Raw genomic sequence first — 23,286 nt, forward strand, 5'->3', positions numbered from 1 at the left:
AGAAAAGGAAAGAGAAGAGCCATGAGGACTTCCTCCACATGGATCAGCATCATACTAATGGACATTTGGTTGCAAGTGAATGCGAACCCCATGACTTCAAGCCCCCCAGCCGTTAATGTTTCACTTCCCCACAGTACCCAGAGCCCAGTCACCAGCGACACCACATCACCTTGGTGTGCCAGGTTTATAACCTGGTACTCTCTGTAATTGAAACCTTACTAGTATTAGCGATACTCTGCTGCATCGTGCAGACTATGCGTCTAAGGAAATGGAGAAGGAGAGCCTACCGCGCTCGAACCCCGGTATATAGGATCAGATCCCCTATTTTCGGATACGACCAGACCCCCGACCCCCGCGATCTATAATAAAGTGCATTCACTTGCGGTTTAATTGTAAATAAAGAAATGTAAAGAACTGCTCATGAGCAAATTTTACGATCCTGAGCTTGACTGCCAAGCCAGAAAAAATGTGTATAAACTGCTATGATTTTGTTGTATGGTTGAGGAAGTTAGAATAATGAAATGTTTAAGTGAGTGTAGTGTATTTGGTTTGTAATGCATGTCCCTGTTTGACATAGCGCCCTTAGAATTGTCAGTTAAAATTTTTTTGCATAGTTATGGTCAGTGCAGAGGCCATGAAGGAAGTGTCCCCCCCAGAACAGGGAATGGAAAGCAATATAGTTACTTCGTGTTCGGATCATAGGAGGGAATGTAGCCACTTAAAATGGCCAACTCCAGATTCAAAATGGCGAACGGCAAAGGCTGATGGGAAAGTCAGCCAACAAGACAAAAACCAGCAGCTGCAGGTTGGCTGTGTATTTACCTCTGGAAAGGCCAGACAAGATCGATACCGGCAACCGTCAGCATAACAAAACAGCCATCTGCATACTAATGAGCAATCCCCGGGAACAATAAGTAACATTTTGACACACAAAGCAAAGCCAGACTCCTCGGCGCCAGCAGGAGCCAAAACAAAGGAGGTGAACGAGCACCTCAAGACCGCCCATCGATCAGGGAACCGCGCCAGTATTGGGAGGAAATCGAACCAAGCGATTGGGACAAAGTCCAATCACTTGGGATCAGGTACAGGTATCAGGCGGGAAGCCCCTGGGGACTATAAGAATTGAGCCCCAAGTTCAAATCGCTCTCTTCTTCACCTCGCCGCTCTCTTCACGCTCTTCTTCCCGCCCGGGTCACCCAGCAACAACGAACCAACATTGACCGTGACCGGTGCAGTGACTCCAGTGATCATCGAACTCGTAAGTCTTAATTCAATGCTCGCTACGAGATAGGCACTCCTAGCTACCAATCTGTACCAACTTCGAATCCCGCAGACTCAGAACCCGAACGAAAGGCCATTTGTTCCCCTGGCCTGGTGGGCCAGTTCAAAGTTAAGTGTAGGCCTGTTAGTTGTAGAAGTAGCTTAGACGTAGAACTTGTGCATGAGTAGTGATTACTGTGTATAATAAATGTGCTTTGATTTAAATCTTACTAATCGGTGTATTGGATTATTGATCATTACTCGGACTTGAACCTCGTGGTGGTATCATAAAGATACCTGGCGACTCGAGAGCAAAGGTAATAAAACAGAGCAATTGAACCAAGGAGAAAATTAGCAACAGACCTACTCTGCTCCAGTTGTTCCACCTGCTCTTAGAAGGTATATAATCCAGCACATTTCTCCCTTTCTTAAACTCTGAAGAGTCATACAGACTCAAAAACATTAACTTAAGTTTCCCTCTCCACAGATTCAGTCAGACCTGCTGAGTTATTCCAGCATTTTCTGTTTTTGCTTCACATTCCAGCAGCTGCAGTATTTTGCTTTTATTTACATGATTGATTCCTGGAAATAGAGGCTTGTGTTATGGGGAAAGACTGGGCTTGTTTCTACTAGAGTTTGAAGAATGTGGGGTCACTTCATTGAAGTATATAATGATCCAGAATGGTATTGACATGGTGGAAGTGAAAGGGATAAGACCAAAAGACATAGGAGCAGAATTAGGCCACTCGGCCCATCGAGTCTGCTCCGCCATTCAATCATGGCTGATATTTTCTCATCCCCATTCTCCTGCCTTCTCCCCATAACCCCTGATCCTCTTATTGAGCAAGAACCTATTTATCACTGTCTTAAAGACACTCAGTGAATTGGCCTCTACAGAATTCCACAGATTCACCACCCTCTGGCTGAAGAAATTCCTCATCTCTGTTTTAAAGGATCGTCCCTTTAGTCTGAGATTGTGTCCTCTAGTTCTAGTTTTTCCTACAAGTGGAAACATCCTCTCCACGTCCACTCTATCCAGACCTCGCAGTATCTTGTAACTTTCAAGAAGATTCCCTCTCATCCTTCTAAACGCCAATGAGCACAGACCCAGAGTCCTCAACCGTTCCTCATACGACAAGCTCTTCATTCCAGGGATCACTCGTGAACCTCCTTTGGGCCCTTTCCAAGGCCAGCACATCCTTCCTTAGATACTGTTCCTCTTTGTGGGTGAGTCAAGAACACAGAGGGCAGGTTTTAAAATTAGGGGTCGCCGGTTTAGGACAAGATGCGGAGTATATTTTTCTTAGGGTTGTGAGATTTTGGAACAAACTTTCTGCCTCAGAAGCTGGTGGAGGTGGGGTCACTGAATATTTTTAAGGCGGCGGTAGATAGATTCTTGTTAGACAAGGGAATCAAACGTCTTTGGGGATAGATTTGAATGTGGAACAAAGAATACAACACAGGAACAGGCCCTTCGGCCCTCCAAACCTGCGCCGACCATGGTACCTGCCTAAACTAAAACCGCCTGCACTTACGGAGTCCGTATCCTTCCATTCCCACCCTGTTCATATATTTGTCCAGATGTCCCTTTAAATGCCGCTATTGTACCTGCTCCCACCACCTCCCCAGGCAGCACGTTCCATATATTTACCACCATCTGTGTAAAAAACTTGCCTCGCTCATCTGTTCTAAACTTTTCCCCACCCACTTTAAACCTATGTCCCCTAGTACTTGACTCTCCTACCCTAGAAAAGAGCATCTGACTATCCACTCTGTCCATGCCACTCAATCTTGTAGACCTCTATCAGGTCGCCTCTCAACCTCCGTCGTTCCAGTGAGAACAGACCGAGTTTATCTAATCTCTCCACATAGCTAATGCCCTCCATACCAGGCAACATCCTGCTAAACCGCTTGTATCCTCTCCAAAGCCTCCTCTTCCTTCTGGCGACCAGAATTGTACTCAATATTCCAACTGAGGCCTAACTAAGGTCCTCTACAGCTGCAACATGCCTTGTGAATTTTTTAATTCAATGCCCTGACCGATGAAGGCCAGCATGCCGTATGCCTTCTTGGCCACCTTATCCACATGCGGATGGATGGATTTGTTTATTGTCACGTGTACCGAGGTACAGTGAAAAGTATTTTTCTGCGAGCAACTCAACAGATCATTAAGTACATGAGAAGAATAGGGAATAAAAGAAAATACATAATAGGGCAACAGAACAGGCGTTGCCACTTTCAGTGATCGGTGGACATGCTCAGATCTCTCTGCCTGTCAGTAGTCGCAAGCGTTCTATCATTTATTGTGTAATTCCTACATGCATTGGACCTTCCAAAGTGCATTAACTCACACTTGTCCGGATTAAACTCCATCTGACATTTCTCCGCCCAAGACTCCAACCAGTTTATATCCGGCTGCATCCTCTGACAATCCTCTTCACTATCCGCAACTCCATCAATTTTTGTGTCATCTGCTCACTTACTAATCAGACCAGCTACATTTTCTTCCAAATCATTTATAAACACCACGAACAACAAAGGCCCCAGAACTGATCCCTGTGAAACACCGCGAGTCACAGCCTTCCATTCAGAAAAGTAATTTGAGGAATTAGAGGTAAACCAGATTTAGCCGTGATCTGAATGAATGGTGGAACAGGCATCAAGGGGTGAATGGTTCACTTCATTATTCCTGTTTCTTGTGTTTGTATGGTGTCAGAGGTCTGCAGAATTGCAAAAGTTGTGCTTGTTCAAAAATACAGTGCAAGGATATGCCGAGTAAGAACAAGTCAGTCAATTGAACCTCAGTGGTGGTTTTTAGAAAGATAATACTTGGACAAATATGGATTCATTATAGAAGCCCAGAACCTGATTTAAGGTTAAATTGTATCAAAAAAACGGAAGTTAGTTAATGAGGTAACAGAGAGCACAGCAGCGGATATTAGGGGCGGCACAGTGGTTAGCACTGCTACCTCACAGAGTCCCAGGTTCGATTCCCGGCTTGGGTCACTGTCTGTGCGGAGTCTGCACGTTCTCCCAGTGTGCGCGTGGGTTTCCTCCGGGTGCTCCGGTTGCCTCCCACAGTCCAAAGATGTGCAGGTTAGGTGGATTGACCATGTTAAATTGCCCTTAGTATCCAAAGGTTGGCTGGGGATACAGGGCAAGAGCGGGGATTGGGCCTAGGCAGTGTGCTCTTTCAAAGGGTCGGTGCAAACTCTATTTGCTGATTGGACCACCAGGAAAGCTTCAAGTTAGCAATTTAAGGCTTTAAGACTGTGCTGGGTGAGAACCAGCAGAGATTCCTGCCCGTCTCCCGGTGCTGATATTTACCCGTGTGTGATCGGCTGTGCTTATTCAGCTCTCCTGAAGAGATGAAGCTTTTACTACATGTCCGACAGCTGTATGGTTTCTCACCTGCACAAGACAGAGTGAAACAAACGAGTCAAAATTATAGCAACTTCAATCAATGAAAAATCATCATTAGCATCCAGCTTATTATTGGGAGACATGATGTGGAGATGCCGGCGTTGGACTGGGGTGGGCACAGTACGAAGTCTTACATCACCAGGTTAAAGTCCAACTGGCTTGTTTGGAGTCACTAGCTTTCGGTCTCACCTGATGCGCTTTGAAAGCTAGTGATTCCAAATAAACCTGTTAGACTTTAACCTGGTGTTGTAAGACTTATTATTGAGAGAGATTGGGGCTTGGTTAGCCCAATAACCATCGGCCAGCATCTGGTATTTTCCAGATGCACCAGTTACACACCAAGAAATAATTTATATTGTGTCAGTTTGGCTCAGTCAGGAGCATTCGGTGGCGGGTCAGAGGCTCGGGATTTGAGCACATGGCAGAACATCCTCAGCTTCAACATGAGGCAGACATGGAGGTTGGGGTGTAAAACCTTGAATTATGGACAGAAGGAAGTCACAGAAACACTGTGGCTCCAAGACCTGGTGGGAGGCTGGCAATCCTGCAGTGTGCACGGGCAGCACGGTAACACAGTGGCTAGCACGGTGGCTTCACAGCTCCAGGGTCCCAGGTTCGATTCCCGGCTTGGGTCACTGTCTGTACGGAATCTGCACGTTCTCCCCGTGTCTGCGTGGGTTTCCTCCGGGTGCTCCGGTTTCCTCCCACAGTCCAAAGATGTGCAGGTTAGGTGAATTGGCCATGATAAATTGCCCCTAGAGTCCAAAAAAGGTTAGAACATAGAACAGTACAGCACAGGACCGGCCCTCGATGTTGTGCTGAGCATTGTCCAAAACCAAGTTCAATCTATCCCACTCCGTAATTCTGGTGTGCTCCATGTGCCTATCCAATAACCGCTTGAAAGTTCCTAAAGTGTCCGACTCCACTCTCACAGCAGGCAGTCCATTCCACACCCTAACCACTCTCTGAGTAAAGAACCTACCTTGGACATCCCTCCTATATAGGTTTAAGGTGAGAGGGGCAAGGTTTAGAGTAGATGTACGAGGCAAGTTTTTTTACACAGAGGGTAGTGGGTGCCTGGAACTCGCTACCGGAGGAGGTGGTGGAAGCAGGGACGATAGTGACATTTAAGGGGCATCTTGACAAATACATGAATAGGATGGGAATAGAGGGATACGGACCCAGGAAGTGTAGAAGATTGTAGTTTAGTCGGGCAGCATGGTCGGCACGGGCTTGGAGGGCCGAAGGGCCTGTTCCTGTGCTGTACATTTCTTTGTTCTTTGATATATCTCCCACCCTGAACCTTATAGTTATGCCCCCTTATAACAGCTTCATCCACACGAGGAAATAGTCTCTGAACGTCCACTCGATCTATCCCCCTCATCATCTTATAAACCTCTATTTAGTCGTCTCTCATCCTCCTCCGCTCCAAAGAGAAAAGCCCTAGCTCCCTCAACCTTTCCTCATAAGACCTATCCTGCAAACCAGGCAGCATCCTGGTAAATCTCCTTTGCACCCTTTCCAATGCTTCCACATCCTTCCTATGATGTGGAGATGCCGGCGTTGGACTGGGGTGAGCACAGTAAGAAGTCTTACAACACGAGTTTAAAGTCCAACAGTTTTGTTTCGAATCACAGGTGAACCTGAGGAAGGAGCAGTGCTCCGAAAGCTAGTGATTTGAAACAAACCTGTTGGACTTTAACTTGGTGTTGTAAGACTTCTTACTATCCTTCCTATAGTGAAGTGACCAGAACAAAGGTTAGGTGGGGTTACTGGATTACGGGCAGAGGATGGAGGCCTGGGCTTAAGTAGGGTGCTCTTTCCAAGTGCCGGTGCAGACTTGATGGGCAGAATAGCCTCATGCACTGTAAATTCTATGAACTCACCTCCTGACCCCCCAAAGCCTGTCCACCCTCTACAAGGCACACATCAGGATCATGGAATACTCTCCACTTGCCTGGATGAGTGCAGCTCCAGCACTCGGGAAGCTCGACACCATCCAGGACAAAGCAGTCCCACCGGATTGGTACCATCCACCCCCTCCCACCACGGATGCACAGTGGCAGCCGTGTGTATTATCTACAAGATGCACTGCAGCAACTCACCAAGGCTCCTTCAACAGCACCTCCCAAACCTGCAACCTCTACCACCTGGAGAGACAAGGGCAGCAGACACAGGGAAACACTCGCAAGCTCCCCTCTAAGCTACACAACTCCCCTGTTGATTTGGAACTGCACTTCACTTCCATGGGTCAAAAACCTGAAATTTGCTCTCTATTAGCACAATGGGATATTTATATGACCGGGACTACCGCGGGTCATCGTGGCGGCTTGCCCCCACCTTCTCAAGGGGGATTGTGGAGGGGACACAATGCCGGCCTAGCCAGCAACGTGCATATCCCATGAGCGATTCATAATAAAAGTAGTTTTGAATTGTTGACTCTTTTCTGAATCTATTTCAGGTCGCTGCCTGTGGTGAGCTAAGTACAGATTAACTTACTTACCTTGCAGGTCAGCTGTTGAGTTCGGGAGTGAGAGCTGGGACCTTAGAATCAGCGCGGGAATTTGAAAAAGCGCGGGAGCTGCGAGGCAGAGGGGACCGTTTAAAAGGTCGCTGCCTGGGTGAGGTAAGTACTGATTAACAACTTACTTACTTTGCAGGCCCAGTCGATTTCAGCAGGAGCGGAGCAGGCTAGTCCATTTCAGCGGGGGCAGTGCGGAAGTGATTTCTGGGAGGTAAGTTTCTCCTTTAAATTTAAAAAAAAAAAAAAATTCTAGTGTTCAAGGCGGGAACAGGAAGTCGACCCGCAGACTTCTGGGAAGACCCTCACCAATAAATTCTGGTGGAGAGGAAACCCGAGACACTACACGTGTAGTGTCTCCCACCCACCCTCCTCCTCTAACCTAATAATAAAACCCATTGGTCTGAGGTAAGTACCATATTTTATTATTGTTATTAATATTTTTTTTATATAAAAAAATTTAATTTAGTTGTTAGCCAGATCTTGGTAGAAAGTTAGAGGGATGGCAGGGAAGGGAGTGCAATGTTCCTCCTGCACGATGTTTGAGGTGAGGGATGCCGTTAGTGTCCCTGCTGATTTTACCTGCAGGAAGTGCTGCCATCTCCAGCTCCTCCAAGACCGAGTTAGGGAACTGGAGCTGGAGTTGGAAGAACTTCGGATCATTCGGGAGGCAGAGGGGGTCATAGATAGCAGCTTCAGGGAATTAGTTACACCAAAGATTGGAGATAGATGGGTAACTGTAAGAGGGACTGGGAAAAAACAGTCAGTGCAGGGATCCCCTGCGGTCGTTCCCCTGAGAAACAAGTATACCGCTTTGGATACTTGTGGGGGGGGGGGGGGGGGACACGACTTACCAGGGGTAAGCCATGGGGTACGGGCCTCTGGCACGGAGTCTGTCCCTGTTGCTCAGAAGGGAAGGGGGGAGAGGAGCAGAGCATTAGTAATTGGGGACTCGATAGTCAGGGGCACAGATAGGAGATTTTGTGGGAGCGTGAGAGACTCACGTTTGGTATGTTGCCTCCCAGGTGCAAGGGTACGTGATGTCTCGGATCGTGTTTTCCGGGTCCTTAATGGGGAGGGGGAGCAGCCCCAAGTCGTGGTCCACATTGGCACTAACGACATAGGTAGGAAAGGGGATAAGGATGTCAGGCAGGCTTTCAGGGAGCTAGGATGGAAGCTCAGAACTAGAACAAACAGAGTTGTTATCTCTGGGTTGTTGCCCGTGCCACGTGATAGTGAGATGAGGAATAGGGAGAGAGAGCAATTAAACACGTGGCTACAGGGATGGTGCAGGCGGGAGGGATTCAGATTTCTGGATAACTGGGGCTCTTTCTGGGGAAGGTGGGACCTCTACAGACAGGATGGTCTACATCTGAACCTGATGGGCACAAATATCCTGGGGGGGAAATTTGTTAGTGCTCTTTGGGGGGGTTTAAACTAATGCAGCAGGGGCATGGGAACCTGGATTGTAGTTTTAGGGTAAGGGAGAATGAGAGTATAGAGGTCAGGAGCTCAGATTTGACGTCGCAGGAGGGGGCCAGTGTTCAGGTAGGTGGTTTGAAGTGTGTCTACTTCAATGCCAGGAGCATACGAAATAAGGTAGGGGAACTGGCAGCATGGGTTGGTACCTGGGACTTCGATGTTGTGGCCATTTCGGAGACATGGATAGAGCAGGGACAGGAATGGATGTTGCAGGTTCCGGGGTTTAGGTGTTTTAGTAAGCTCAGAGAAGGAGGCAAAAGAGGGGGAGGTGTGGCGCTGCTAGTCAAGAGCAGTATTACGGTGGCGGAGAGGATGCTAGATGGGGACTCATCTTCCGAGGTAGTATAGGCTGAGGTTAGAAACATGAAAGGAGAGGTCACACTGTTGGGAGTCTTCTATAGGCCTCCAAATAGTTCTAGGGATGTAGAGGAAAGGATGGCGAGGATGATCCTGGATAAGAGCGAAAGTAACAGGGTAGTTATTATGGGAGACTTTAACTTTCCAAATATTGACTGGAAAAGATATAGTTCGAGTACAATAGATGGGTCGTTTTTTGTACAGTGTGTGCAGGAGGGTTTCCTGACACAGTTTGTTGACAGGCCAACAAGAGGCGAGGCCACATTGGATTTGGTTTTGGGTAATGAACCAGGCCAGGTGTTGGATTTGGAGGTAGGTGAGCACTTTGGGGACAGTGACCACAATTCAGTGACGTTTACGTTAAGGATGGAAAGGGATAAGTATACACCGCAGGGCAAGAGTTCTTGCTGGGGGAAGGGCAATTATGATTCCATTAGACGTGACTTGGGGGGGATAAGGTGGAGAAGTAGGCTGCAAGTGTTGGACACACTGGATAAGTGGAGCTTGTTCAAGGATCAGCTACTGCGTGTTCTTGATAAGTATGTACCGGTCAGACAGGGAGGAAGGCGTCGAGCGAGGGAACCGTGGTTTACCAAAGAAGTGGAATCTCTTGTTAAGAGGAAGAAGGAGGCCTATGTGAAGATGAGGTGTGAAGTTTCAGTTGGGGCGATGGATAGTTACAAGGTAGCGAGGAAGGATCTAAAGAGAGAGCTAAGACGAGCAAGGAGGGGACATGAGAAGTATTTGGCAGGAAAGATCAAGGAAAACCCAAAAGCTTTCTATAGGTATGTCAGGAATAAGCGAATGACTAGGGAAAGAGTAGGACCAGTCAAGGACAGGGATGGGAAGTTGTGTGTAGAGTCTGAAGAGATAGGCGAGATACTAAATGAATATTTTTCGTCAGTATTCACTCAGGAAAAAGATAATGTTGTGGAGGAGAATGCTGAGCTCCAGGTAAATAGATTAGATGGCATTGAGGTACGTAGGGAAGAGGTGTTGGCAATTCTGGACAGGCTGAAAATAGATAAGTCCCCGGGACCTGATGGGATTTATCCTAGGATTCTCTGGGAGGCCAGGGAAGAGATTGCTGGACCATTGGCTTTGATTTTTATTTCATCATTGGCTACAGGAATAGTGCCAGAGGACTGGAGGATAGCAAATGTGGTCCCTTTGTTCAAAAAGGGGAGCAGAGACAACCCCGGCAACTATAGACCGGTGAGCCTCACGTCTGTAGTGGGTAAAGTCTTGGAGGGGATTATAAGAGACAAGATTTATAATCATCTAGATAGGAATAATATGATCAGGGATAGTCAGCATGGCTTTGTGAAGGGTAGGTCATGCCTCACAAACCTTATCGAGTTCTTTGAGAAGGTGACTGAACAGGTAGACGAGGGTAGAGCAGTTGATGTGGTGTATATGGATTTCAGCAAAGCGTTTGATAAGGTTCCCCACGGTAGGCTATTGCAGAAAATACGGAGGCTGGGGATTGAGGGTGATTTAGAGATGTGGATCAGAAATTGGCTAGCTGAAAGAAGACAGAGGGTGGTGGTTGATGGGAAATGTTCAGAATGGAGTTCAGTCACAAGTGGAGTACCACAAGGATCTGTTCTGGGGCCGTTGCCGTTTGTCATTTTTATCAATGACCTAGAGGAAGGCGCAGAAGGGTGGGTGAGTAAATTTGCAGACGATACTAAAGTCGGTGGTGTTGTCGATAGTGTGGAAGGAAGTAGCAGGTTACAGAGGGATATAGATAAGCTGCAGTGCTGGGCTGAGAGGTGGCAAATGGAGTTTAATGTAGGGAAGTGTGAGGTGATTCACTTTGGAAGGAATAACAGGAATGTGGAATATTTGGCTAATGGAAAAGTTCTTGAAAGTGTGGATGAGCAGAGGGATCTAGGTGTCCATGTACCTAGATCCCTGAAAGTTGCCACCCAGGTTGATAGGGTGGTGAAGAAGGCCTATGGAGTGTTGGCCTTTATTGGTAGAGGGATTGAGTTCCGGAGTCAGGAGGTCATGTTGCAGCTGTACAGAACTCTGGTACGGCCGCATTTGGAGTATTGCGTACAGTTCTGGTCACCGCATTATAGGAAGGACGTGGAGGCTTTGGAGCGGGTGCAGAGGAGATTTACCAGGATGTTGCCTGGTATGGAGGGAAAATCTTATGAGGAAAGGCTGATGGACTTGAGGTTGTTTTCGTTGGAGAGAAGAAGGTTAAGAGGAGACTTAATAGAGGCATACAAAATGATCAGAGGGTTCAAAAGGGTGGACAGTGAGAGCCTTCTCCCGCGGATGGAAATGGCTAGCACGAGGGGACATAGCCTTAAACTGAGGGGTAATAGATATAGGACAGAGGTCAGAGGTAGGTTCTTTACGCAAAGAGTAGTGAGGCCGTGGAATGCCCTACCTGCTACAGTAGTGAACTCGCCAACATTGAGGGCATTTAAAAGTTTATTGGATAAACATATGGATGATAATGGTATAGTGTAGGTTAGATGGCTTTTGTTTCGGTGCAACATCGTGGGCCGAAGGGCCTGTACTGCGCTGCATCGTTCTATGTTCTATTTCCTGGAGTACAGTGTTGATGCCATCCAACACGATGGAGACCTCAATGTGAATATCGACTTTGTCTTCACTCCGACCAATAATATCACAAACAGATACATCTGAGGGTGAGGTTCAGTGTGTTTCCCCCCCGTTGTTGGTTCTCCCACCACTTATCGCAGGCAGGAGCAGTCTGGAAAAGACATCCTTCAGGACTCAGATGTCTCAGGCAGTACTGCCACAGCACCTTCACAGTTAAATCTGAAAATGCTCCACCTTAATACATTCTGTGCCCTTGTTAGTCTCAGTGCTTCTACCAATGGTGTTCAAATGGAGAACTGATTCACCAGCTAAAGGAGGGCATGGGTGGCTACAGTAGGTTTCCTTACCCATGTTTGACCCAAAACTGTGAGACAATGTGTTCCAGAGTTAATATTGAGGTCAGCCAGGGTCCCTGCTGCCACTTGTGGTGAATCTGTCCTGCCAGCGAGACAGGACATAGCCTAGGTGAAGGAGAAATCTGGCACATGAACCAAAAGGTGTGCAAGCAGACATTAGGTCAGTCGGCTACGAGACAGCTTCCCAATGTTGGCACAAGTCCTCTGGTGTTTCTGAAATTCAACAGTTTGTTTCAAATCGCTTTCAGATCGCAGCTCCTTCCTCAAGTGAATGAAGAGGTGGGTTCCAGAAACATATATATCAACAAAGTCAAAGATGCAAGACGATACTTTGAATGTGAACATTTGCACGTAATTAAGTCTTTACAGATCCAGACAGAGCAACTGGAGAGACGGATAATCACAGGTTAAAGAGGTGTGAATTGTCTCAAGCCAGGTCAGTTGGTAGGATTTTGCAAGCCCAGGCCAGATGGTGGGGGTGAATGTAATGTGACATGAATCCCAGGTCCCGGTTGAGGCCGTACTCATGTGTGCGGAACTTGGCTATAAGTTTCTGCTCGGCGATTCTGCGTTGTTGCGCGTCCTGAAGGCCACCTTGGAGAACGCTTAGCCAAATTTCAGATGCTGAATGCCCTTAACTGCTGAAGTGTTCCCCGACTAGAAGGGAACCTTCCTGCATGTCTGCATGGCGATTGTCGCGCGATGTCCGTTCATCCGTTGTCGCCAATGTACCACGCTTCGGGACAACCTTTCCTGCAGCGCATGAGGTAGACAACATTGGCCGAGTCGCATGAGTAAGTACCACGTACCTGTTGGGTGGTGTTCTCACATGTAATGGTGGTACGCATGTCGATGATCTGGCACGTCTTGCAGAGATTGCCATGGCAGGGTTGTGTGGTGTCGTGGTCACTGTTCTGAAGGCTGGGTAGTTTTCTGCAAACAATGGTTTGTTTGAGGTTGTTTGAAGGCAAGTAGTGGGGGGGTGGGGATGACCTTGACAAGATGTTCGTCTTCATCGATGACGTGTTGAAGGCTGCAAAGATGATGTGGTAGTTTCTCCGCTCCGGGGAAGTACTGGACGACGAAGGGTACTCTGTCGGTTGTGTCCCGTGTTTGTCTTCTGAGGAGTTCGGTGCGGCTTTTTGCTGTGGCACGTTGGAACTGTCGATCGATGAGTTGAGCGCCATATCCCATTCGTATGATGGCATCTTTCAGCGTCTGTAGATGTCGGTTACACTCCTCATCTGAGCAAATCCTGTGCATACGGAGGGCTTGCCATAGGGGATGGCTTCTTTAATGTATTTAGGGTGGAAGCTGGAAAAGTGGATCAGGAGATTATCCGAGGGCTTGTGGTAAAGCAAAGTGCTCAGGTGACCGTCCTTGATGGAGATGACGGTGTCCAAGAATGCAACCGATTCTGGAGAGAGGTCCATGGTGAGTCTGATGGTGGGATGGAACTTAGTGATGTCATTGTGAAGTCCTTTCAGTGATTCTTAGCGTGGGTCCAAAGAAAAAAAATGGCATTGATGTATCTGGTGTATAACGTCGGTTGAAGGTCCTGTGTGGTGAGTAGGTCCTGTTCAAACTTGTAAATGAAGATGTTGGCATATGGAGGTGTGAATTTGGTCCCCATGACTCTTCCGTGCGTCTGGATGAAGAACTTGTTGTCGAAGGTGAAGATGCTGTGATCCAGAATGAAGCGGATGAGTTGCAGAATTGCGTCTGGAGATTGGCAGTTGTCGGTGTTGAGTACTGAGGCTGTTGCAGCAATGCCGTCGTCATGGGGGATGCTGGTGTAGAGTGCCGAGACGTCCATTGTGACGAGGAATGTTCCTGGTTCAACTGGTCCATGGGTGCTGAGTTTCTGTAGGAAGTGTTGCGACAGAAGCTGGGCGTACCTTGTACGATGGGTTTCAAGATGCCCTCGATGTAGCCAGAGAGGTTCTCACACAGGGTCCCATTGCCTGAAACGATAGGGCGGCCTGGTGTGTTGGCTTTATGTATTTTCGGGAGGCAGTAGAGATCTCCAATGCGGGGAGTACGTGGGATGAGAGCACGTAGGGTGCTCTGAAGATCTCAATCCAAGGTCTTGATCAGTCTGTTAAGTTGGCGGATGTGTTCCTTGGTCGGATCTGCGGGTAACTGTCTGTAGTGTTCTTGGTTGTTCAGTTGTCTGTATACTTCTTTGCAGTAGTCCGTTCTGTTCAGTACGACATTGGCCCCTCCTTTGTCTGCTGGTTTGATGACGATGCTGTGGTTGGTCTTGAGAGCGCGGATGGCATTGCGTTGTGCTTGGGTGACGTTCGGGGCTGTCTTGTGAATGCGACTGATGAATCTGGCATTGACGCGAATCCCGACGGCTTGAGCATACATGTCGAGTCTAAGGCAGCGGCCTTCCGGAGGGGTCCAATTCGACTCTTTCCTCTTTGGTTGCCGCACCGCAGATCTCTCGGTCTGCTGTTCCGGTTCAATGAAACCTCAAACAAACCATTGTTTGCAGCAAACTACCCAGTCTTCAGAACAGTGACCACGACACCACACAACCCTGCCATGGCAATCTCTGCAAGACGTGCCAGATCATCGACATGGATACCACTATTACACGTGAGAACACCACCCACCAGGTACGCGGTACATACTCGTGCGACTCGGCCAACGTTGTTGTGAATTTGGTCCCCATGACTCTTCCGTGCGTCTGGATGAAGAACTTGTTGTCGAAGGTGAAGATGCTGTGATCCAGAATGAAGCGGATGAGTTGCAGAATTGCGTCTGGAGATTGGCAGTTGTCGGTGTTGAGTACTGAGGCTGTTGCAGCAATGCCGTCGTCATGGGGGATGCTGGTATAGAGTGCCGAGACGTCCATTGTGACGAGGAATGTTCCTGGTTCAACTGGTCCATGGGTGCTGCGTTTCTGTAAGAAGTTCGTCGTATCGCGACAGAAGCTGGGCGTTCCTTGTACTTTGGGCTACAAGATGCCCTCGATGTAGCCAGAGAGGTTCTCACACAGGGTCCCATTGCCTGATACGATAGGACGGCCTGGTGTGTTGGCCTTATGTATTTTCGGGAGGCACTAGAGATCTCCAATGCGGGGAGTACATGGGATGAGAGCACGTAGGGTGCTCTGAAGGTCTGGATCCAAGGTCTTGATCAGTCTGTTGAGTTGGCGGGTGTGTTCTTTGGTCGGATCTGCGGGTAACTGTCTGTAGTGTTCTTGGTTGTTCAGTTGTCGGTATACTTCTTTGCAGTAGTCCGTTCTGTTCAGTATGATGGTGGCCCCTCCTTTGTCTGCTGGTTTGATGACGATGCTGCGGTTGGTCTTGAGAGCGGATGGCGTTGCGTTGTGCTTCGGTGACTTTCGGGGCTGTCTTGTGAATGCGACTGATGAATCTGGCATTGACCCGACTCCTGACGGCTTGAGCATACATGTCGAGTCTAGGGCAACAGCCTTCCGGAGGGGTCAAATTCGACTCTTTCCTCTTCGGTTGCCACACCGCAGATCTCTCGGTCTGCTGTTCCGGTTCATTGGTTGTCTCATTGGGTTTGCTGTTGGCCTCTTGGTGTCTGTGGAAGAATTCCCGGAGCCTCATTCGCTTGGTGAACTCCTCCGTGTCTGCCGCGAGACTGATGGGGTCCATTTTGTTGATGGTGCAGAAATTGAGCCCTCTGTTGAGGACTTCGATTTTGTCTGGTTGAAGGGCGTAGTCCGCCAAGTTGACAATGGATTGCTCAGACGAGGAGGAGCGTAACAGACATCTACAGACGCTGAAAGTTGCCCTCGTACGGATGAGATATAGCGCACGACTCATCGATCGACAGTTCCAATGTGCCACAGCAAAAAAACACACCGACCTCAAGACAAACACGGGACACAACCGACAGGGCAGCATGGTAGCATAGTGGTTAGCTCGGTTGCTTCACAGCGCCAGGGTCCCATGTTCGATTCCCGGCTTGGTTCACTGTCTGTGCGGAGTCTGCACGTTCTCCCAGTGTGTGCGTGGGTTTCCTCCGGGTGCTCCGGTTTCCTCCCACAGTCCAAAGATGTGTGGGTTTGGTGGATTGGCCATGCTAAGTTGCCCTTAGAGTCCCAAAAAGGTTGAGTGGAGTTACTGGGTTACGGGGATAGGGTGGAGGTACGGGCTTGGGTGGGGTGCTCTTCCAAAGGCCGGTGCGTACCTGATGGGCTGAATGGCCTCCTTCAGCACTGTAAATTCTATGATTGTATGAGTACCCTTCGTCGTCCAGTACTTCCCTGGAGCGGAGAAACTTCGTCATCTTCTTCACAGCCTTCAACACGTCATTGATGACGATGAACATCTTGCCAAGGTCATCCCCACACCCCCACTACTTGCCTTCAAACAACCGCGCAACCTCAAACAAACCATTGTTTGCAGTAAACTACCCAGTCTTCAGAACAGTGACCACGACACCACACAACCCTGTCATGGCAATCTCTGCAAGACGTGCCAGATCATCGACATGGGTACCACCATTACACGAGAGAACATCACCCACCAGGTACGTGGTACATACTCGTGCGACAACGCAGAATCGCCGAGCAGAAAGTTATAGCCAAGTTCCACACACGAGTACGGCCTCAACCGGGACCTGGGATTCATGTTGCATTACAGTCATCCCCCACCATCTGGCCTGCGAAATCCTACCAACTGTCCTGGCTTGAGACAATTCACACCTCTTTAACCTGTGGTTATCCCTCTCACCAGTTGCTCCGTCTGGACCTGCAGACTTAATTATCAGCAAAGACTCGCATTCAAAGTATCGTCTTGCATCTTTGACTTTGTCCATATGTATGTTTGTGGATCCCACCTCTTCACTCACCTGAGGAAGGAGCAGCGCTCCGAAAGCTGATGATTCGAAACAAACCTGTTGGACTTTAACCTGGTGTTGTAAGACTTCGTACTGTGCTCACCCCAGTCCAACGCCGGCATCTCCACATCACGTTTCTGAAATTGACAATGTGGAGTGTGCATTGCCAGTGTCCTGCGCTGAGATTAATGCCACAGTGGTCAACCCGGTTTTATTCTTACTGTTTTCTGGAGTGGTTTGATATAACCGAGCGGCTAGTTCGGTCATTGGGAGTTTCAAGATGACCATCGCTGATACAAGCTTTCTGAGTCACACAGAACTGAGGCTGCGACTGAGGGGGGGGCACACCGGGCGTGGTGATGGGGGAGGGGGACATGCCAGGCGCAGCGATGGGGGTGGGAGGGGACTGAAGTCAAGCAATAATGTTCACATACCGGTGCAGCTGAGAGGCACCTCACTCTGCTAAATCCTCTCCCCACAGAAACCAACTCCACAAAATCCTCGTCTGAGCCACCCCACCCCAAAGTGCCCCCACCCAGACACCCCCGACAGCCACATTTCCTCAAACCACCTGGGTCACCCCATCACCTCACCCTGCCAATCCAGAGAGCCCCCCCACACTGCCAGTCCCAGAGCCCCCCCACCCTGCCAGTCCCATAGAGCCCCCCTCCCTGCCAGTCCCAGAGCCCTCCTCTCTGCCAGTCCCATCCTGCCAGTCCAAGCCCCCCACCCTGCTAGTCCCAGAGAGCCCCCCCCACCCTGCCAGTCCCTCCCTGCCAGTCCCAGAGCCCCCACCCTGCCAGTCGCAGAGAGCCCCCACCCTGCCAGTCCCAGAGCCCCCCACCCTGCCAGTCCCAGAGAGCCCCCACCCTGCCAGTCCCAGAGCCCCCCACCCTGCCAGTCCCAGAGAGCCCCCACCCTGCCAGTCCCAGAGCCCCCCACCCTGCCAGTCCCAGAGAGCCCCCACCCTGCCAGTCTCACCCTGCCAGTCCCAGAGAGCACCCACCCTGCCAGTTCCAGGGAGCCCCCCACCCTGCCAGTCCCAGAGAGCGATGTCACCTCACCCCACTGGCCCTGGATCACGTTCCCAATCCTCCCTGTCTCCCTGCCTCCACACCCATTACTTGTCACAGCGCCCAGTAAGTGGCTATCTGAACAGCTGAAACTTTAAGCAGTAATAATTCTTCTCGGAGGAAGGAAAAGGTATGGAATGTATATCAATTCTGCTGAAAGTAAGGCTGACCAAGAATGGGGAACTGGGGGATCCTTTCTGCTCAATGAACAGCAAATCTGAGAGGCTAATTCCAAGACAAAGTTGTAGGATTTTATTTTTACGAGGTGTCAATGTGTGGGCCTTACCGGTATGTTTCCGTGCGTGTGTGATAAGGGAGCTGGAGACAGCGAAAGCCTTTCCACATGTGTCACAGATGTAAGGTTTCTCTCCCGTGTGACGGCGGACATGGTATGTAAGCGTGCTGGCCTGTGCAAAGCGCTGCCCACACCGGTCACACACGTACGGTTTCTCTCCACTGTGCTTCCTGTGGGAAACAAGGCCAGAGAAACAACTTGAAAAACAGTGCTGGAAATCCGAAACAAAAACTGTAGCAAGGCAGCAGAGATTTAACATAATTAACAATACATCCGGAGATGTGGAGAATTCTCTTTTTATGTAAGGAATGATGATGATGCGGAATGTACTGCCTGAAATGTTGACAGAAGCAGATTCAACACTGCAGTCCCCGTAGGTACACCCACTGTGCTGTTAGGGAGGGAGTTCCAGGATGTTGCCCCAGCGACAGTGAAGGAGCGGCGATATATTTCCAAGTCAGGGTGGTGAGTGACTTGGAGGGGAACCTCCAGGTGGTGGGGTTCCCAGGTATCTGCTGCTCTTGTCCTTCTAGATGGTAGTGGTCGTGGGTTTGGAAGGTGCTGTCTAAGGAACCTTGGCGATTTCCTGCAGTGCATCTTGTAGATGGTACACACGGTATCATCGGTGATGGAGGGTTTGAATGTTTGTGGAAGGGGGAGCAATCAAGCGGGCTGCTTTGTCCTGGGTGGTGTCGAGTTTGAGTGTTGTTGGAGCTGTACTCATCCAGGCAAGTGGAGAGTATTCCATCACACTCCTGACTTGTGCCTTGTAGATGGTGGACAATGTGGCTAATCCAGCTCAGTTTCTGATCAATGGTAACCCCCAGAATGTTGATTGTGGGGGATTCAGGGATGGTAATGCCATTGAATGTCACGGGGCAGTGGTTAGATCCTCTCTTGAAAATGAAATGAAATGAAAATCGCTTATTGTCACAAGTAGGCTTCAAATGAAGTTACTGTGAAAAGCCCCTAGTCGCCACATTCCGGCGCCTGTTTGGGGAGGCTGTTACAGGAATTGAACCGTGCTGCTGGCCTGCCTTGGTCTGCTTTTAAAGCCAGCGGTTTAGCACTGTGCTAAACAGCCCCTGTTTGGAGGAGATGGGCATTGCCTGGCACTTGTGTGGCACGAATGTAACTTATCAGCCCAAGCCTGGATATTGTCCAGGTCTTGCTGCATTTGGACACGGACTGCTTCATTATCTGAGGAATTGCGAATGATGCTGAACATTGTACAGTCATCCGCAAACATCCCCACATCTGACCTTTTAGAATTTACAGTGCAGAAAGAGGCCATTTGGCCCATCGAGTCTGCACTGGCCCCTGAAAAGAGCACCCTACTTAGGCCTATGCCTCCACCCTATCCCTGTAACCCCATAGCTCAACCCAACCTTTTATTTGGACACTAAGGGCAACTGATCATGGCCAATTCACCTAACCTGCACATCTTTGGACTGTGGGAGGAAACCGGAGCACCCGGAGGAAACCCACGCAGACACGGGAAGAACGTGCAGACTCCGCACAGACAGTGACCCAGCAGGGAATCGAACCTGGGACCCTGGAGCTATGAAGCAACTGTGCTAACCACTGTGCTACCGTGCTGCCCTTCATGACGGAAGTGAGGTCACTGATGAAGCAACTGAAGATGGTTGGGCCGAGGACACTCCCCTGAGGACCTCCTGCAGTGATGTCCTGGAGCTGAGATAATTGACCTCCAACCACCACAACCGCCTCCCTTTGTGCCGGGTTTGACTCCAACCAGCAGAGAGTTTCCCCCCCGGTTCCCATTGGCTCCAGTTTAGCTCGGGCTCCTTGATGCTGTACTCGGTCAAATGCTGCCTTGATGTCAAGGGCAGTCACTCTCACCTCACTCTGGCATTCAGCTCTTTTGTCCATGTTTGATTTGATTTAGATTTATTTGATTTATTATCACATGTACCGAAGTACAGTAAAAAGTATTTTTCTGAGGCCAAGGGAACGTACACAGTATATACATCGTAGACAAAAAAGATTGACAAATGGTACAATCACAATGATTGGTAACAGTGCGGAACAAGGGGCCAAACAAAGCAACTGCATGAGCAAGAGCAGCATAGGGCATCGTGAATAGTGTTCTTACAGGGAACAGATCAGTTCGAGGGAGAGTCGTTGAGGAGTCTAGTAGCTGTTTGAACCAAGGCTACAATGAGGTCAGGAGCTGACTGACCCTGGTGGTACCCAAGCTGAACTTGCGTGAGCAGTTTATTGCTGAGTAAGTACCGCTGAATTGCATTGCTAATGACCCTTTCCATCATTTTACTGATGATGATGGAGAGTAGACTGATGGGGCAGTAATTCCCTGATGGATTTGTCCTGTTTTTGTGTGCAAGGGTCATACTGGGCAATTTTCCACATTGCCGGGTAGAATCCAGTGTTGTAGCTGTACTAGAACAGCTTGGCTAGGGGTGCAGCAAGTTCTGGAGCACTAGCGGAGTACCATTGGAAATCAAAGTTTATGGCACTGAAAGAGGCTACATGGCGCATCGTGCCTGCGCCAGCCAAAAACCGAACCACACGGCCCAATCCCACTTTCCAGTATTCGGTCCGGAGCTCTGCAGATTCGGGTCCTTGAGATGCAAATTCCGACACCTTTTAAATGGGGTGAGGGTTTCCGCCTGTACGTCACATTCAGGCAGTGAGCTCCAGACACCACAACCCTGTAGGTGAAAAAGGTTTTCCTCATCTCCCCTCTAATCCTTCTACCAATCACTTTAATTTTATGCCCGCTAGTCACTGACCTCTCTGCTAAATAGGCTCGTCCCCTCCACTCCACCCAGGCCCCTCACAACGTTGTCCATCTCAATCAAATCTCCCCTCAGCCTCCTCTGTCCCAAGGAGAACCCCAGCCTGTCCAATCTTTCCTCAGAGCTGCAATTTTCCAGTCCTGGCAACATTCCTCGACGATCTCCTCTGTCCCCACTCCAACGTAATTACATCCTTCCTGGAATGAGGTTATGTTCGGATAGTGTCTATCTGTCTGTGTCCATTTCAATGCCCATACTGCTGCCTGTTCTGATTTACATTCTTCGGGGTAGCTTCTACAAAGTCACTGCAACCTTGGGATTTCTGTTTAAATTGTAGTATTTGGACACTGGAACCCCCCCTGTTCTGATGGGCTGGTCCTAAAACATCCCCATTAGGATCGTGGCAAAATCTGTGATGTTGTTTGATTGCCTTAGCAAGCAGCCAATCGGTGTATATAGGATTTTCAGCCTGCTCCTATCGGAGCCTGTGGTTGGTGAAGCCAGTCAGTAACTTCTGGATAAAAGCAAATTGACTGTGGATGCTGGAATCTGAAACGAAAGAGAAAATGCTGGAAAATCTCAGCAGGTGTGGCAGCATCTGTAGGGAGAGGAAAGAGCTAATGTTTCAACAAAGAGGGAAGACTTTCCCGTTTAAAGGGGCAGAGACAGCCAACAGAACTGGGAAAGAGATTGTGAATATGAACGTCTAGGTTTGACCACAGGTCAGTAACCTTTGAACTGTGTGTGTCAGGGGCTGGGAAGAGCTGAAGAATTGAAGCTTAAAGTGGGAGCATGTGTGATAAAACCGCCAGAGTCCTGTACAGGAATCAGGTCAGTAAAAGCTGCTTAGCTCCGAGCAGTATTGTTCTCGGAGGGCGGTGAAAGTTCCATCTGGTGGCAGAAAGGCAGAAGTGCACCGACCTGAGCACCCGGTGTACAGCACCACCTGGTGGTCGGAGGCAAGAGTTACACTGACCTGAACACCCCAGACCTAGCTCCATCTGGTGGTCGAAGGACAGAATTGCGCCAACCTGCACCTCTTGTGTCTATTTCCCAGAGGCTACAACTGCAGTAGTGAAGACTCACCTCAAAACTACCCTTTAATCCCAATTTTATTTTTATCCCCACCGACCGACCCTTACCTTGTGTCTGTCTTGTGTGTGTCTGGGTAGAGGGTGGGACAGGGTCTTGGGATTAGGTAGCCTGGTAGGCAATTATCTGGTTATTTCCTTACATGTTCATCTTTCTCCTTTTTATTAATGAACAGTTTGTTAATGTTTTACGTTTAAATCTGGTGTCTGTAACTCATTGGAGCAGTAAAGGGTTAAAGATCTTCAGAAAACACAAATTATTGATTAATTCACTTATGTTGGGACTGTGGGGCTGGGATTCACCGCACACTCGCCCAGGGTGTTGTAACAAGATGACCAGAGCTGAACACAGAAGTCAAGTTGTAGCCTAACTAATGCTTTATGCAGTTCCAGCATAACCTCTCTGTTCTTATATTCTTTGCCTCAGCTAATCAATGAAAGGATCAATCTGTCCTGCTACCTTCAGGCATCTGTGGACATTCACTCCGAGGTCCCTCACTTCCTCGACACCTCAGTATCCTCCCATTTATTGAGTAATCTAGGACTTTAGGACTGAGTTTAGGAGGAACTTCTTCACCCAAAGGGTTGTGAATCTATGGAATTCCTTGCCCAGTGAAGCAGTTCAGGCTCCTTCATTAAATGTTTTTAAGATAAAGATAGATAGTTTTTTGAAGAATAAAGGGATTAAGGGTTATGGTGTTCGGGCCGGAAAGTGGAGCTGAGTCCACAAAAGATCAGCCATGATCTCATTGAATGGCGGAGCAGGCTCGAGGGGCCAGATGGCCTACTCCTGCTCCTAGTTCTTATGTTCTAATCCTTTGCCCGGTTTGACTTCCCCAAATACAATTGCCTCACACTTCTCCAGGGTGAATTTGATTTGCCACTTTTCTGCCCAGCTGACCAGTCCATTGATGTCTTCCTGCAGTCTGCAGCCATCCTCCTGTGATCCCAGGAGCAGGTTTTTCTGTCATCTGCAAACTTGATTATTCCCCCTACGTTTATGTTCAACTCTTTAACCACAAAGAGCAGGGGTCTCCACTAAGCCTTGCAGCACCCCACAGGTATCAACTTTCCAGTCACAAAAACATCCATCAACAAATATTACCACTTGACCTGGAGTTGCAGCAAAGGTGAATTAAGGTTTTATTCTAATACCTGTGACTTTGGTTGAATTAAATTGACCAGTCACCAAGTTTGTAAAATTTAAACACAAGTAATCTTTTATTAACACTAATTATGCT

General features: G+C 48.8%; 1 protein-coding gene across 3 annotated transcripts in view; it reads right to left on the reverse strand.

Annotated features, from left to right (window-relative positions):
* Positions 1-23,286, reverse strand: part of LOC140389484 (myoneurin-like) — a 200,534-nt gene that overhangs the window by 31,106 nt on the left and 146,142 nt on the right. For 2 of the 3 annotated variants that reach the window (XM_072473619.1, XM_072473618.1), the window contains exons 5-6: positions 18,166-18,344; positions 4,588-4,671 (exon numbers count right to left, since the gene is read on the reverse strand). In XM_072473619.1, coding sequence (XP_072329720.1) covers positions 4,588-4,671; positions 18,166-18,344 — 263 coding nt within the window. Of the gene's footprint in view, positions 1-4,587; positions 4,672-7,344; positions 7,430-18,165; positions 18,345-23,286 lie in introns of those variants that run through there. The other variant, XM_072473620.1, reaches the window with a different exon arrangement.

The sequence above is a fragment of the Scyliorhinus torazame genome, chromosome 14, assembly GCF_047496885.1.
Source record: "Scyliorhinus torazame isolate Kashiwa2021f chromosome 14, sScyTor2.1, whole genome shotgun sequence".
Lineage (NCBI taxonomy): Eukaryota > Metazoa > Chordata > Chondrichthyes > Carcharhiniformes > Scyliorhinidae > Scyliorhinus > Scyliorhinus torazame.